At 35.9% G+C, this 16,511-nt stretch overlaps 1 protein-coding gene across 1 annotated transcript in view; it reads left to right on the top strand.

Moving 5' to 3' along the window:
* Positions 1–780: 780 nt before the first annotated feature.
* LOC135079877 (tyrosine-protein kinase Src42A) overlaps positions 781–16,511 on the top strand; it is a 76,263-nt gene continuing 60,532 nt past the window's right edge. The window contains exon 1 of the mRNA XM_063974501.1: positions 781–1,375. Coding sequence (XP_063830571.1) covers positions 1,011–1,375 — 365 coding nt within the window. The 5' untranslated portion in view covers positions 781–1,010. The remainder of the gene's footprint in view (positions 1,376–16,511) is intronic.

Here is a 16,511-nt window from a genome sequence, read left to right as displayed (position 1 = left end):
ATTTTCTTAATGTTGAGTACAAATTGTAATTTTAGTTGGTTTAAATGTCAACAACATAATAAAGAAATTTATGATAAGATGTTTAAAATATTAAGTTACCTTTTTCTAAGAAAAAGTTGTAAAATCATTAATGACAGCTTCATAAAAAGTGAAAACAATTTTGCTGACAAAAGTAAAAAAGCACAGCAACAAAGCATTGAAAAGTAATCTTGAGGCTGAGGTTCGATCAGCTGATAAGAAAATTAAAGATGTTTATAAATAAAAATCCTATTTTTTCTTAGAAAAAGTTGTGAAAATAAAAGTTTACAAAATTATCATTTCTGTACTTTGTTATAATTTTCAATAATTCCTCATGCCTACAACTGCTATGTCATGTTCAATACTTATTGTAATATACCTATTTTATTTCGAAATAAATAATTTACGTTACAAAACTTCGTTTTACTTACACATAGTATAAAATAAAAATAGTAATCATTAAAATATTGAAGGTTCCTATACTAGATATCGATATGCAATTACAACCCTAGCAAAGTATCGATAATCGATAAGTTATTACGAACGTCACTAATACTGTCAGAAAATAAGGCATTATGTTCATTTATGCTCTTTGATTATGTTGGTAGCTCCGCCCGTAGTTTGTGCGGTTGGTAAAGATTTGCGGGTCGTTCTCTAAAATGCATATGTGTGCGTGAGCTCAAAAAATATCTATGGAGTGCCGTCTCTTACTCTTTTATGCTCTTTGGTCGTCATCCTTGATTGTTTTATTATCTGTGGAAGCTAAACTGTTTGTCTATGGTGTATCAAAATGGCCGACTCCAGTGATGTTCAATCAGGATTTTATTTTCTTTGTTTACCATAAAAATAGATTATTCGTTTCAATTTATTGACGTTTATGTGACAAAATAAAATGTTTATATGCATAAAAACTTTGAACATTGGTTTATATACGTACAAGTGTGTGATTTGACATAAAACTAGTGGAACCAGTCTCACCTTGTAAAGAGAAAATGGGGAATTGTTTCAGCAGCACTGGAGAGAAAGATTCTAAAAGTAAGAACGAACGAGCAAACCCTCACGAGGAAGATGCTCGACCATTCCAGACGCCAGTGCCAACACCACCCCCTGATCCAATAAGATCGACTGTGAATCAAAGCACGGACACTAGCGAGGTGCCTCCCACCCGTATATTTGTCGCCTTGTATGATTACGATGCTAGGACCGACGAAGACCTTAGTTTTAGAAAAGGCGAGCATTTAGAAATCCTAAATGATACTCAAGGAGATTGGTGGCTAGCTAGGAGCAAGAAGACCAAACAAGAAGGCTACATTCCGTCGAACTATGTCGCTCGCCTGCAGTCCATAGAAGCCGAACCGTGAGTAACCCTATCTGTTTTTATGCAACCGTTTCGATAGTGAGCGGTTCCTGTACGATTTCTTTTCCTTTGTATGTTTTTATAGCAGCTATTATCTTTAAAACAATGAGGTCTATATGAACAGCTGTTTTGTTTGTGTACATTATTGGTTAATTACTTTATTATTGCATTCAATTTGTAAAAATCGACTTCAATCTTGTCCTTCATTTGATTGTGCTTGATTAATCTATGAATTTTGAAGATTTTATTGTTTGTTCGTCCCAATATTCCCCTTTGACTGTTCAACTACTTTATAGCCTTAAAGGGGATGTAGGTATACTAAAGAAATTCTTCTTCCCTTTCTTCCCGTAAACAAGCTACCAACTGAATAAATTTTGCTCTCCACTTTTAACCCTAATTATTTTAATAAAGTTACTTTTATTACTGCCCTTAATTAAAATGTTTGCAATGGCCACCATCTGAGTGATTCTTCTCACTTAACCCATCAATCCCCAAGCGGTCACATTAAATCGCATAACCGCATCCGCCAGATGGCAATACGGAGACGGGAGGTCCAAATGCTGCATGATTGGTGGATTTTGACATGACATTGACAGATATGTCAAAATCCACCAATCATGCAGCATTTGAACCTCCCGTCTACGTATTGCCATCTGTCGGATTTTTCAATCGCGGAAACCCTCATTGCTGTCTGTTATGTCTTGATTCGCAGGGCTTGAAGATTTAATGATTGACATCCAAAAATGCATCTCAGTTCTTTTACATAAATAATTTGTGTTCGAGTTGCAGGCTTTGGCATAACTAAACATAAAAAACCTATTACAAAATTAGTAAATATTAATTAGGCTAGGTAGCACACTTCTTTTAGCCTGACTTTTCACTTTCCAGGTGAGGCAAAGAGCTCCTCCGTTGTAGTAGAAAATAAAAGATACCTACATTATGTACACCTGCAAAATCTTGATTTGCAGGCCCATAGTCGGTCTATCAGCCTATTGGTCAGTCAAGTTAATAATTTTAGCCAAACAACAGACAATTAATCACATGTTGTACTGTCTTTGGCCACAAAAAATAGATTTTCTAGTTTAAATGAGAGTGATGTTTTGATTTGGTGACTCAGTAACTCAGTAATATTAATCGTAGCTAAACAAATTCAGATAAAATAATGTTCTAATCAACATATTAAGTCACATGGAAAAGCAGGTGACATTATGGCTATGTAGTAAACAACGATTAATTAATAACCCATGGTAGTAACAAGTTACTATTATAATAGCACACTTGACATGTTTCAATGGGTAGAAATAATTGACGCCTAATGCAAATTACTACTGTACGTTTAATAGGACAATATCACCACTTATGAATAATGACAACAATTTAATATAAGGAAAATACTTTTATCATTATGTTTGTGCTAATGACTCACTTTCAGTGATAAAATTTTGCTGAAAAATATTTACAATGTTATCTTAAATTACCGGAAATAATCTGAAATGCTCTCTGTGAGTGTGAGTGAACTAATTTTAATGATTAATTTAAATAAATACCTACTAATAGATAATCATTTCATTTCATTTTACATTCTACTATTGTTGTTTTTATCACATCAATATGGGTAACAGTTAATCCAATTTTAGACAATTTTATTAATTTCTTACATTTTGTTTTTTATCTTTGTCAGCATTTGATGATAAGGCAATTAAATATTTTACGATTTGCAAAACTTCCTTGTTATTTCAGTTCAACATTAATTACTGAAATCGTTATGCAAATATTTTTCAACCTAGACAAAGATTGCCTGTGCTTTACTAATTAACTCTTCTTCCAGTGTAAGTAGTGTAAGACTAAGTATGCAGTAATGTATGTCTAGGTCAAACATTTAGTAGAAATGTTTATATAGCCTGACCAGGAACATAAAAACCCTGGCATAGAGGCGCGTCAATTGCATTTGATAGTGCAACACTGAGTAGGTACAGTCGTACCTGTGTTTAATTAATAGGCTAACTTTATGTATCAGGATTCAAGATTACGGGCTAATTTGATATTTTTATAAATTAATGAACAACAAACAATTTGAATTTGAAAGATTATATATTATAGGTAACCTGGTTTAAATAAATTAAATGAAACCATCAATCGAGCTAGTAGGTTTTATTTTAATAATCATCAATAATGAAATTCAGAACTTGAATATTCAACTGCAATGTCTGCTCATGAACGCTTCAAACACGGTACTTCTTTCCCAATTCCATAAAATTCAACACTTACAAAGTGACAAAAAACTTTAAAATAGGTATTTGAAACAAACCACAGCTAATTTTCATAGTGGACTGTACTATACGATAAACATGTCAGTCAATTTGACAACCTTTGTCGGAAACATTATTCAATGAAAATATTGTCCGAATCCTTAGTATTTCTCTTCGACAAATACTTTAACACATTGTGAACCACTTTTCTTTCACGACTATAAAAATATTTTAGCAATTTAATTCACAAAATCAATTGCACACATTAAAATAAAGTTTGTTTACACTTTGACAGCAATAGAGAGTTTAATTTTGACATGCAAGGTGACAGGCCAATGAAGTTTTCAGTTACTGTTGCCATTAAAAGAAATTAGTACCATTAGTTTTCCGCAACATGGCGAGGGTTTTTATGTTCCTGGTCGGGCTATAACATAATTTATTTTACTGTTTTTAGCAGGGTTACCAAGTGCCAATATTTTTACACTCTTAAAGAATGTCCTTCACTATTGGAGCAATGATTTGACTATTGGGCTGATGTACCACCATGAACACAATGTTCCCACATGGTTAAAAGTTCTCAATTTTGTTCGTAGTTCCTATTATTCTGACTCCTCCCCCGTTGCGTCTTTCCGTTCTATACATGGCCAGAACGCACCCATAGGAAACTGCTCGTGTATATTTTGGAGTGTCTCTTTGTAAGTCGGTCACTACAAACTATACACGAATTTTGCGTACTGATCGTATATAGTTTGTATCGTGGATGGATTCCGTCTTCGCTCCAAACTATACTACACCACTTACAGTTGACTAGAGTGTGTTTAGTTTATTTGATTTAATAAAATATGGAATTATATTTAAAATTATTACATTTATTATGCTCATGCTTTGTCCTCGAGATTAGAAATAAGAACTACCTATGTAGATCACGTACGGTGATGCCATTTTTAAATTAATTAATTATTACATAAAATATTATTATTCTACTGAATCTACGTATTATTATAATAAATCTAGATTTATAACACTAATGTAAGTGGTTTCTGAAATTAAATTGATTAGGTAGATTTTAAATTAAATACCAATTATTTATTAGTGAGAGTGAATGAGGAAAGTTAAACGTGCATTATTAACTAAAATTGTCGACCGTTCGGTGTAGTGGTTCGAAACTGATAACTGTTCCGGAGGTAGCGGGTTCGATTCCCGAGCAGTACAAACATTAATTTGTGTGCATGAACATATTTTGATATTTGTTTGTATTGGACTGGGTGTCTTCTATGTATAATAAGTATGTATTTACAAAAAAAGTATTTAAGTATGTTTATATCCGTTATCTAGTACCCATAGTACAAGCTTTGCTTAGTTTGGGACTAGAAGCGCAGTGTAAAATGTCCAGGGATATTTATTTTTATTTATTTAATTGTAATTTTATCTCAAGAACAAAAATCATTTTGACATACATAATTCTTAATTTAAGAGTTATTCAGCCCCAAAACAAATATCTTTTCTATGGCAGAATATGAAACACCAAAAAGCTCTTTATCAAAACAATGGCACGTGTCGAAATTGATTCAATGTTTAAAGTAGACACGCAGTTATGAATTAATATGTACCTAATAGAAAGAGAGGTAAATAAGTCAAAATGACGAGCATGCAACTAAGTACTCGCGTATACATTGTAATCGCGAACTTATTACAATACATACATGATTAGTCCGTATGCGTACTGACGATGTATATTTTGGAGTAAGATTATTGACCTAAGTCCCTACAAAGTATACGCGAGCAGGCGTCTTTCCGTTCTATACATAGCCAGAACGCAAGGGTGTGAAACTAATCGAGTATAGTTTGGAGATGACTTTATTTACTAAGCTCCTCCAAACTATACACGACCAGTACGCATATGCTGCGTACTGCTCGCGTATACTTTGTAGTGACTTAGGTCAATTATCTCACTCCAAAATATACATCGCCAGTACGCATACGGACTAATCATGTATGTATTGTAATAAGTGCGTGATTACAATTTATACGCGAGTAGTTGCATGCTAGTCATTTTGACTTATTGACCTCTCTTTCTATTACATATTAATTCATATCTGCGTGTCTACTTTAAACATTGAATCATCTTTCGACACGTGTCATTGTTTTGATAAAGGATTTTTTGGTGTTTCTTATTCTGCCATAGAAAAGGGGGCGTCCATAAATTACGTGAGGCTTTTAGGGGGGGGAGGGGGTCAACAAAAACCTCACTAAATCTCACTTGGGGGAGAGGGGGGGTCTCGGGAAATATCACGTATTTTTTTCCACAGGAAATAGAGAAATAGAGTTTGCCAGAAAACTGGGTTATATCTTAAGTAAAAAAATTGGCCAAGTGCGTGTCGTGCCACGCGCAGTGTAGGGTTCTGTAGTTGTCCGTCGTTATCACAATATATTGAATCAGAAGTAAGCAATTACTTCATCTAAAGCCACTTTTAAAATTTTCTTCTAAGGAATTTTTATTAGGTATGAAATTTTATAATACATGAGTAAAACGACTATTACTCTTGAACTAACTGATCTATCTTAACCGCTATAGTTTTCCTTGAAAGTTCATAAAAAGCACTATAATCTTGAGTTTTTCCAGATTTATCAAGCCAACTGTTTAGTTTTTAGCGGGGGGGACGCCCTACTCGGACAAAAATTGGCACTTTAAACATTAACATTTTGCAAACGGATCCCTAAATCGAAAAATGGTCTTAGAAACCCCTAAGCCATTTTAAAAGACCTATCCAACGATACCCCACACGATGGGATAGAAGACGAAAAAAAAAATCATCCCCACTTTACATGTACGCTAAAAAAAATTTTTTTCAAAATTTTATTCTACCGTTTTGTCGGCGTGATTAATATACATACCTCTACAAAATTACAGCTCCCTAGTGCCAATAGTTTCCAAGCAAAACCTCGGACAGACAGACAGCCAGACATATCGAAACTATAAGGGTTCCTTGTCAGGACTAAAAAATGATATTTGTATGATGATAATGTCATTTTAATCTATACAGTCTAAACAAATAAAACTAAAAATGCTTCCGTCTGCATGTGGGAATACTAAAATGCAGAATAAATGACAAAATTATAAAACAAGTTCTTTTTTTATCAAAATCGATTTTGCTAGATTATTTGTGATTTTGTAGAAAGGAACAATTAGACTAGGTACTTCTGTAAAAAAACAATGTGACCCTAGTACTAAACTAACCGCTGTCACTACACGTGTTTTTCTGGATCTATTCGTAATCAGTGGGCTTAGTGCGACTTTACATCAATCGTCATCCGCTAGCGACTGCGTAAAAAATGACATACATTAAATGTATGATGATTGTACAGCGTCCCTAGCAGATACTTTCCAGAACTAAAATCTTCAACTTTATAGATCTTTTTGATGCACTCGTTAGCGACAACGTTAAAGCACACAAAAAAAATTTACGTGCAAATGAACATCGCATAGATAGAATAGATAATCGCTTCTTGTCCCCTTCTCCCCTCAACCCCTCTTCTATACCGACCATGGTACCGACGCGTCGAGATACTAACAAGTAAACTCTTATATCTTAAAAATAATTGATTCAAATATGTATATTGTACATAATATCTTAGTTCATAGCAACAACAATAATTTTGCAATATTTTTATTTGGCTTTGGCTTTAAAAATAAATGAATCTAACAAATATAGATTTTGTTTTTACTTAAAATTCAAACCTTGGTAGCGACCCCTAAATGTCTTTTAAAAATTAAAAAAAAAAATAATGAAAGACTTTCATATGGTATACAGGGTGTCCCGTAATGTAACGTCAAGCCGGAACTGGGTGTTGAGGCATGTTGTGCTGGTTATCAGAAAAATATAAAAAAAAATCTATGTGGCATATTTTAAAAATAATAGGCATTTAAAAAAATCAAAAAATTCTACTCCAGGTGACGGTCCTTTTACTCGTGTTGCCACAAATCTTCACTTTTACCAAAATTTTTTTTTGTTATGTAACCCTGAATAATGCTTCTCTAAATTGTTATCAAAATTACAAAACCAGCTGCTCCAACTTGGATGAAAAAAATACATTATTCCCAAAAAAAATATCAAAATAAAAATTTTGCCTAGTTTAAACTGACTGTACTGAAAAAAAATTGTACTACGCGAGTGTGGCAAGTGACGTCATAATTTGGCGCATTTAGTAAGGATTCCAAAATGGTATAACAATTTGTAAAATCTTGCTGTAATTGTCGACAATTTTTGTTTATTGGAAATAATCCCGTTTTTAACTTTATCTACCTTGGTTAAAAATATTATTCTAATGTGCCCAAAATTCAAGTTTCTGGCTTAAGTGAGGTGGAGAAGCCATTTTAAAAGGTATGAGCGGGACGGAGAGGGCCATATTACCAAGCAGGGATGTTATGGATATCCGTAACCGTAACCGAAACTATCGGATATCCGAAATAAAAAAATGACCATAACCGTAACCGAAACTGATTCAAAAGTTACGGATAGTTTCGGATAAAGGCCAAACTGCAAAACTCTATGAAATCTGCAGTATACACGCAGCAGCTGCAATGCCGCGCTGCCGATTTCATAGTTTTGCAGTTTGCGGTTGCAGTTTGCGGTCTGCGGCCCGTCTTGGAATTGTACCTTAAATCTTAATATTTGTTACCAACTTGTCTGGCATTCGCTGGCACCATCTAATATGCCAGCCTGTTTTACCTTTATCATACATAGGTGTCGTCTTAGTTGGTACATAAAGTAGCTATGTGGGTCACGCTCACGCAGCATCTTGCTATTTGTATTATACCTACATTTTTGAAATTCTAATAATTCCGTAACCGAAATTATCCGAGACTTTCGGATAATCTGAAATGATTTCATATCCGTGACCGTAACCGAAAACGGTATAATATTATTCTAATATCCGTAACCGTATCCATAACCGAAACTTCATATCCTTATTATCCCTGTTACCAAGTACAAGTGCAGGTAGAGCAGGTAGTAAAGGCGCGCGCGCACGGGTGACTTTTGTCATAGTATGTCAACTACTAATTACTGTCATGGTGACAAAAGTTTCTGTGACTGACTGTACGGTAGTCAGTCACAGAAACTTGAATTTTGGGCACATTAGAATAATAATTTTTAACCAAGGTAGATAAAGTTAAAAACGGGACTATTTCCAAAAAACCAAAAATTGTCGACATTTACAGCAAAAATTTACCAAGTGTTATACCATTTTGGAATCCTTACTAAATGCGCCAAATTATGACGTCACTTGCCACACTCGCGTAGTACATTTTTTTTTTCAGTACAGTCAGTTTAAACTAGGCAAAATTTTTATTTTGAAATTTTTTTTGGGAATAATGTATTTTTTTCATCCAAGCTGGAGCAGCTGGTTTTGTAATTTTGATAACAATTTAGAGAACCATTATTCAGGGTTACATAACAAAAAAAAATTTGGAAAAAGTGAAGATTTGTGGCAACACGAGCAAAAGGACCGTCACCTGGAGTAGAATTTTTTGATTTTTTTTAAATGCCTATTATTTTTAAAATATGCCACATGGATTTTTTTTTATATTTTTCTGATAACCAGCACAACTTGCCTCAACACCCAGTTCCGGCTTGACGTTACATTACGGGACACCCTGTATATTCAAATTACGTGGTGCCCCGCAAAATATAAGAAAAAAATTTTTTTTCGTAGGAATAAGGACCACCCTAATGGGTACTAGACAACGGATATAAACATACATAAATACTTTTTTTTGTAAATACGTACTTATTATACATAGAAAACACCCAGTCCAATACAAACAAATATGTTCATGCACACAAATGTTTGTACTGTGCGGGAATCGAACCCGCTACCTCCGGAATAGTAGTCCGTTTCGAACCACTACACCAAACGGCCGACAATACAAACCTAGCATTTGAAGTCTCGCATAATATTGTATTTAATGCACGTTGAACTTTCTTCTCTCACTCTCTCTCATTTTAATTAAATTGTTATTTAATTTGAAATCTACCTAATCAATTTAATTTCAAAAACCACTTACAATAGTGTTAAAAATCTAGATTTATTATAGATTCAGTAAAATAATAATATTTTATGTAATAATATCAAATAAATGTGATTTTAAATATAGTTCCATATTTTACTGAATTTTACTAAATCAATATCAACTAAACACACTCTCTCTAGTCAAGTGTAAGTGGTGTAGTAGAAACTAATCGAGTATAGTTTGGAGATGACTTTTTTTACTAAGCTCCTCCAAACTATACACGATCAGTACGCAAAATTCGTGTATAGTTTGGAGTCACAGATTTACAAACAGGCCCTACAAAATATACACGAGCAGTTTCCTATGGGTGCGTTCTGGCCATGTATAGAACGGAAAGACGCCGCGAGCAGTACGCAGCGTATGCTGGTCGTGTATAGTTTGGAGGAGCTTAGTAAAAAAAGTCACATCCAAACTATACTCGATTAGTTTCACACCCTTGCGTTCTGGCTATGTATAGAATGGAAAGACGCTCCCCCGTTATTGTTGAGTCAAACTATCCTGCGCGAGTATCATTTTGTTTATATGGTTCTATATCCATTAGCTCTCCCAGAGGAGTGCCTGCTAACAGTTAATTCGCTGTAGTTTGACGAAAATAATTCTAGAGAATACAAACAATTGATCGCAATTAACGCCATTGCGAGATCCTGGTAATGTAATTGTTGCTTTTAGTGATTAATATTCTCGCGACCCAAATTGTTTAGCACAGACTGGATGGACAAATTTTTGCCTATATCAAGTAATTTTGTAAATGTGTATAACAATAAAAAATATTTTAACCAGGTCGACTGTATGGCCTAGTAGTTAATACCGGACTTTGAGTCCAGTGCCTCTAGCACGAAAAACTTTCGACTTCGAATTGTTTGCGTATTCGAATCGCCATAAAAAGATTTAGTATGATATCCAAAAATAATATTTTCTTGAAATTAATCTTTAAAGTCCGATCGCATAATCGCCTAAACGTCACTAATAACAAATTGAAGACGAGACAGTAAAGTTTGGTTTCATTAGTGCGGCAGTGAAAGTTCAGTGGAATGTAAGCATTATCACAATTCATGCACTCACTATGTTAACACTGCAAACTTAACACGAATGTGCGTATTGTTCTACACAAATATCACACATTTCCTATGGAAATTATCGATGTGACCAATTAACTTACCCTTATGTCCATAAGACTTTATTTAAACAAAGTTATTTTTCGACTGCACAGTAGTTTGTATAATATGTTTTATTCCTGCCATTTAAGATACCTCCCTATGTCAGTAACAAGATTATGTACATGAATATCAAGCTGGATACAGTGAAACAGCAAATTGAAAAGTACAGTAAAGTTACCAACTAAGACTGGATAGTCACAGAAACGAACTCGCCTCTCAACTGCAAGGAACTGGCAGTCTCCACTTTTCTAGACTGAAGAGACATAGCATTCAAAACCTAGCGAAAAGATTCGCAGTGAAAGAATAAGAGATGACTCACTGGACTAGTCTCTTACTGAACGCCTCAAAAACCGGATTGGAATCAGACAGATGATTGGATTATTGTTTCATGGAAACGGATTGCCAAGTAGCAGATTAGAAAAAGGAAAAAAAAATCCTGTCATTATCATTTGATATACCTACCTAGTGTTAGTACACAATACACCGTACAACACGCAACCAAGCTTTTAAGTTGATTATATCCTTATCTTTTCGGCACCCCCTAAATGTCTAATGTATGTATGTACATTGTACAAGCCTGCGGATTTTCCTGCATGAACAAAGGAATTTATTCCAACATTCTTTATTTTCTTGTAGGTAATTTTCCCTTTATAAACCTTATTCCCTATTTCACCCATTCAAGGTACACTATGCAGTTTTCCCAGGTCTTCTCTCAGGTTAATCAAAATTAGTTATTTATTATGACCTAACAAATTGCACTAACGTCCTCGTTTTGTGGTTTATTACTACCTGCGTTTTTGTTTAGTTCACTCAACTGACTGTTAACTTGACTTCAATTTGGAATTTACTTCAAGTCAGTCACTGTTGGATTGCCTTGTATCCGTGTCATGTACTAATTCAAAGGCGAGTCTTTCATTGCCGTTAAATGGCATTTCTTTGGGCCACTAGGTTGAGGCTCGTTACTTTTAGGTGACTATAAACACCACATTTCCCTTAAAACTATTTACCAAGTTAGAGATAAATTCAAGAATGCCTTATGTACATCTCTAAAAAGCTTTTGTTTCTTGGCCATACACGATATCACAGGAATTCTCTTAATTTTTACCTACAAGTTTCGTTATTAAAAATAACTTGGATTATAATTTCTTAGTAGAGACCGTGAATGCAAATAGTGCACTTCTTTCGAGCCATTGTGTTTTTTGTGTCCTTTCATTTCTACCTGAGCACGGAGCGGTCTCTAGATTAATATTACCAAATCGCCCAGTCTGAATTGACATTCCTAATCTTCAATCGACTTCATACAGTACCTAACAAAAATAACCCAATGTTTATTGATTTAAAATTCATAATAAGTTACAGATTTTTCTGAACGAACAAAACATTTTATTGGGCGTCCGTTAATTTAAGAGTTAGGGTAACCAACCTAATTCCGAATAGAAAGTGCGCCCGGATTCCCAGAATAGACATGAGAATAGATTCTCTGGATCAGTGATTCTGGGCCACACGGCTCGGCTGAATACAGGATTAGGGCAAGCAAATGTAACCTTTATTGCCTTCATAAAAAGTTGGTTTCTGCCTCATTACCTTTCAACCCTTTCAGCATTAAGGGCAAAGGGTAATCCTGGATCGATAGTACCTACCTACAAAGTATTTTGATACCAAATACACCTCCTACAACGTAAGGTCGCCGGATTATCGAGCAGTCCTATCAACTCAACTGATTTGCCTCTACACAATAAAACCACTAGTCTCAAGTAAAAATATCAAAATCCTAAGTTATGTCATTACTGAAATGTGAAATTCATCCAATCCAATAGCTAATACAATGCTAATGAGGAATTTTGCATTGTCCTCTGCAACAATGGCCACAAATGAATTCTGGAGCAAAATCTTTATAATTTTATTTCGGTCTCGTCCTTAGAATCCCAATGCTGCTCATTTTCAGATGTTTGAGATTTTATCACCGACGGACGGATTTGAATACTAAAAATTAGGCTTCGCCGCCGCCCGAGATGGCCGCCACGCTTTCACGTCACGCCCCGGCCACTTACACCTCGTTCAGATTAGAACGCTATTACAATAATAATTACAAACGTTTACTACGCTTCTGTGCGTTGCGTAATACGACGGTGTACCTATTGAAAAAATTTGCGAGCGAAAGTAGGTGCCGACCGCATCGAACCGCGATACCGCCGCGTGACAGATCGTCACTCGATACAGCTCGACACAAAACTAATATCAGTTTAATACCAGGTGACCCTTCCTCGATTTATCATCACTACCTACCGTGATTTTGCCGAGCCCACTGAATATTCATTAAAGCGTGTGTCAAATGCACTTCCTCCTTTGGAATCTCGTTCGGGCGTCTGGCGCCGTCTGTTGTCAATTTTGTCTGCGATAATATTTTTTCTCATGAATTATTTATTTACGGATATAAATCATATATTGTCAATCTTTATATAACGGATTAAGCGTCCGAGATAACGGTGCAGATAGCGTCTTAATAATATGTTGTAATCATGAATTATGTGTATGGGAAAATTTTGGTCATAATGGGACGTAATCAAAATCAAGCTAGTACACAAAGAGGATTTAAGACGAAATTATTAATACTCTTGATTTAAGTGTAATGTTAATGCAGAGGTTGTAGTCATGCTTTGGCCATTCGTCTGAACTTGTTCGGATTCTACCAGATCAAATCCTAGATTATGCACAACAGGAAAACAATTTTGATCATGTCTGTTTAGTGATCGCTTACCATCAGATGACCCTCAAGCTCGTTGCCCCCGCTGACAATGGAAAAAGATAAGAAATGGAAAAAATGACGACTTAGTAAATGAAAACTTTGCGGCGTTCACACTGCATGAACTTAACATTGTGCATAACCACAGCCTTGGCATTGTGTGCCTTGTGACGCTCAGCCGAGCCAGCACACCATCCGATACCCTTTCAGCGCGGCTAATGATTCGTGAAGGACAGGCGACACGTACCTCAAAGTATTTATTAACATGCTCCTTACTTAAACAAAAGGGTTTTCAACGAGGTTTAATGCGTCGTTAATTTAATCCAAGGCTGCACGGGTTTCAAAACTCAACACCACTTTGTCTATTTTTAAAGAAGACTTCAAAGAAAATGTTACACTGTAATTTTCTTCTCGCAAACAATGATTAGGCTTTCGTGAAGAATGCCTGTGATTACACCGTATCTCAAATTGAGATTTTGGAAAGCGAACGAAAGTCTAAAATATATTAATGACATCCGTTCTGCCTAGAAACACGCGACCATACAGGCTGTTTGTTTTGACCGACATACTCTGGGGATACGCAAAACGTTTGTGCATGAACGGAATTGACAACTTTCGTTTTGGTCGACAACACTAAAATGCGGTTCAGTCGGTCCCTTAGTTTATGACAATTATTAACACGAAAGACTTACGGCCTCGGTAATTGAATGTTAAAACTGCATCGCGTTCTGCACGAATTGGCGCCGGCCACCGAAGAACGAGGTCAGGCGCGAGTACTTGTGAAGAGGAGTTAATCGCCGCTGAATTTTAAACACCCGTGCATTGCACAGGAAACGTGTGGGCGATGCATTGTTGTGCTCTCTGCGCACAGATTGGATAGGCTTGTCGATGTTGAGTTGACCTTCGCGCCGCATCTTCGTTGCCACAATAGCTGTACTCTGCAGTAGTTCGATGACTAGTCAAGCTGAATACTATTCGGTAACATGTAGGTTTACATTATCATTTAATCCGTCTATTGAATCTAAAAAGGTAAGAACCGAGCGAGAGTCAAATATCAAAGAAAAATTCTTGCCTGAAAAGTGGTCGCTGTGTCGCTTGACATTTATAATATTGGCTGATATTATGCATTTTACCAATACGCAAATGATAAAACGTTCTGAAAGGTATTTTAACGATTTCAAAGTGAAAGGTGATCGGCGAATGAAACTTATTACTTTTTGTGCATATGAAACGTTTGCAATTTGCCTTTGTGTCCAAGCAGTACCACGCTGGTTTGAGGCTGGGAACTGATAATTTCAAGAGTGATTTTCCTGTCTGCGGACACATGGAGTGGATCGCCAAACACAAGTCTAGTATATCATTGGTTACTGAAAGCAAACACGCTAAATGCCGTCCCGGTAAAGCCGATGGACTTACAGGGAAACGGTTCCTAGGCAAACATGCAAATTGCGAAGTAAATATTATCACGGCTAGCCTCGACGCTTTGTGTTGCCTGCCGATGCCCACGGACGCTGCAATAGCTGTTCCTCGGGTGCAGCTTACTTAACGGTCTTGTGATGACTTAGATAAAACTGCGCGGAACAAACATATTGTGAACGTCTCCTCAGTATTGGGAGAAACTCTTTTATATCAAGAAGCTTAAAATAAATACCGATATTTTTAATTCGGTAGCAGTACGAAATTTGTAAACAATGGCGCATAACTAAAGAGGTCTGATAGTACTCTATATTTAACTAACTAACGATAAGAAACTAACCAACTAACTAAGTAAATACAGGATAAGGAAAATACTCAAATCAAAACACTAAAGTTGCTTTGTGTTTGGACCGTTTCAATCACGATATCTCCTCGGATCTCTTTATCTGACCTCTTATTTAGTCTTGATTTACGATTTAGATCTGAGAATTGATTAAACGCTGAGCAACTTTTCCTTCCCCTTGCCCTCCCCTTTTTCCTGTACTAATCGAATTAGGAGACAAAGATTTCTTCTGTCTTTATTTCTTTATCGAACATCTCGTTTTCTGAAAGGCTGTTTTATTGATTACTCGCATTATCATAATACATAAATGGTATATTGACCTCCATTCACGATAGTGTTATGCAGATTTCATTTATTATCGCAATACTACAAGATGCAATTTGCTCAATATGACTAGGTGACAAATGTTCTTGAATTTGATACGCCAAGGTGTAACCACTTAAATCTGCCATTAAACAAGTAAAATGTCATCCATGCGAATCATTCATGAATACAATAGGATCCCACTAATCAAATAGGCAGTCGAGTCATGCGTGTGTCGGATTTGACACGTCTGAATCAATTAGCGACTGAAGCATGGAGGTGATAGTGAGAATGGGAGATGTGTATATTCATGGCGCACGGCGGAGCTGCAGGAAATCGGCCGGTTCGCTGAATCGTCCCACGTCAACCGACACGACAGTGCCACCGCATTCTGATCAACCATTATCAATAAACATTCTGCATTTCAACGCACTACACAATGTCAAATCATCTCCGATGCATTAACATAAGACAGGATTCAGGATTTCTATCAACTTTTCATCACCTTTACGTTATTGCGCACTAAGGTCTCTCCCCAGCGAATATTCTAGCAATTGTCCTCGTGCACTAAACACGCATATGGGTTTATGAAGTTTATTACCCACAGATTATGCTAATTTAATGCACCTTTATCAATACTTGTAAATATTGCAGTTAAATTTTGAAATAACTTTGTAATATATTCTGTCGTGCGGAATGAGGCAGGTAATTACGTTCAAAACAAGGCTTACCTTAGTTGCCGTTCGGTATTTAGAAATCTGATGCCGGTGCGGAAGACTCAAAGTGTTCAATTGACCCAAGTGATGATGTGCGAGTCGGGCGTGCCACTAACGGCTTCTCAAAACCCACATT

This window comes from Ostrinia nubilalis, chromosome 17 (assembly GCF_963855985.1).
Source record: "Ostrinia nubilalis chromosome 17, ilOstNubi1.1, whole genome shotgun sequence".
Taxonomy (NCBI): Eukaryota; Metazoa; Arthropoda; class Insecta; order Lepidoptera; family Crambidae; genus Ostrinia; species Ostrinia nubilalis.
The sequence above is the reverse complement of the archived record's forward strand: the minus strand, read 5'-3'. Positions and strand labels throughout refer to the sequence as shown.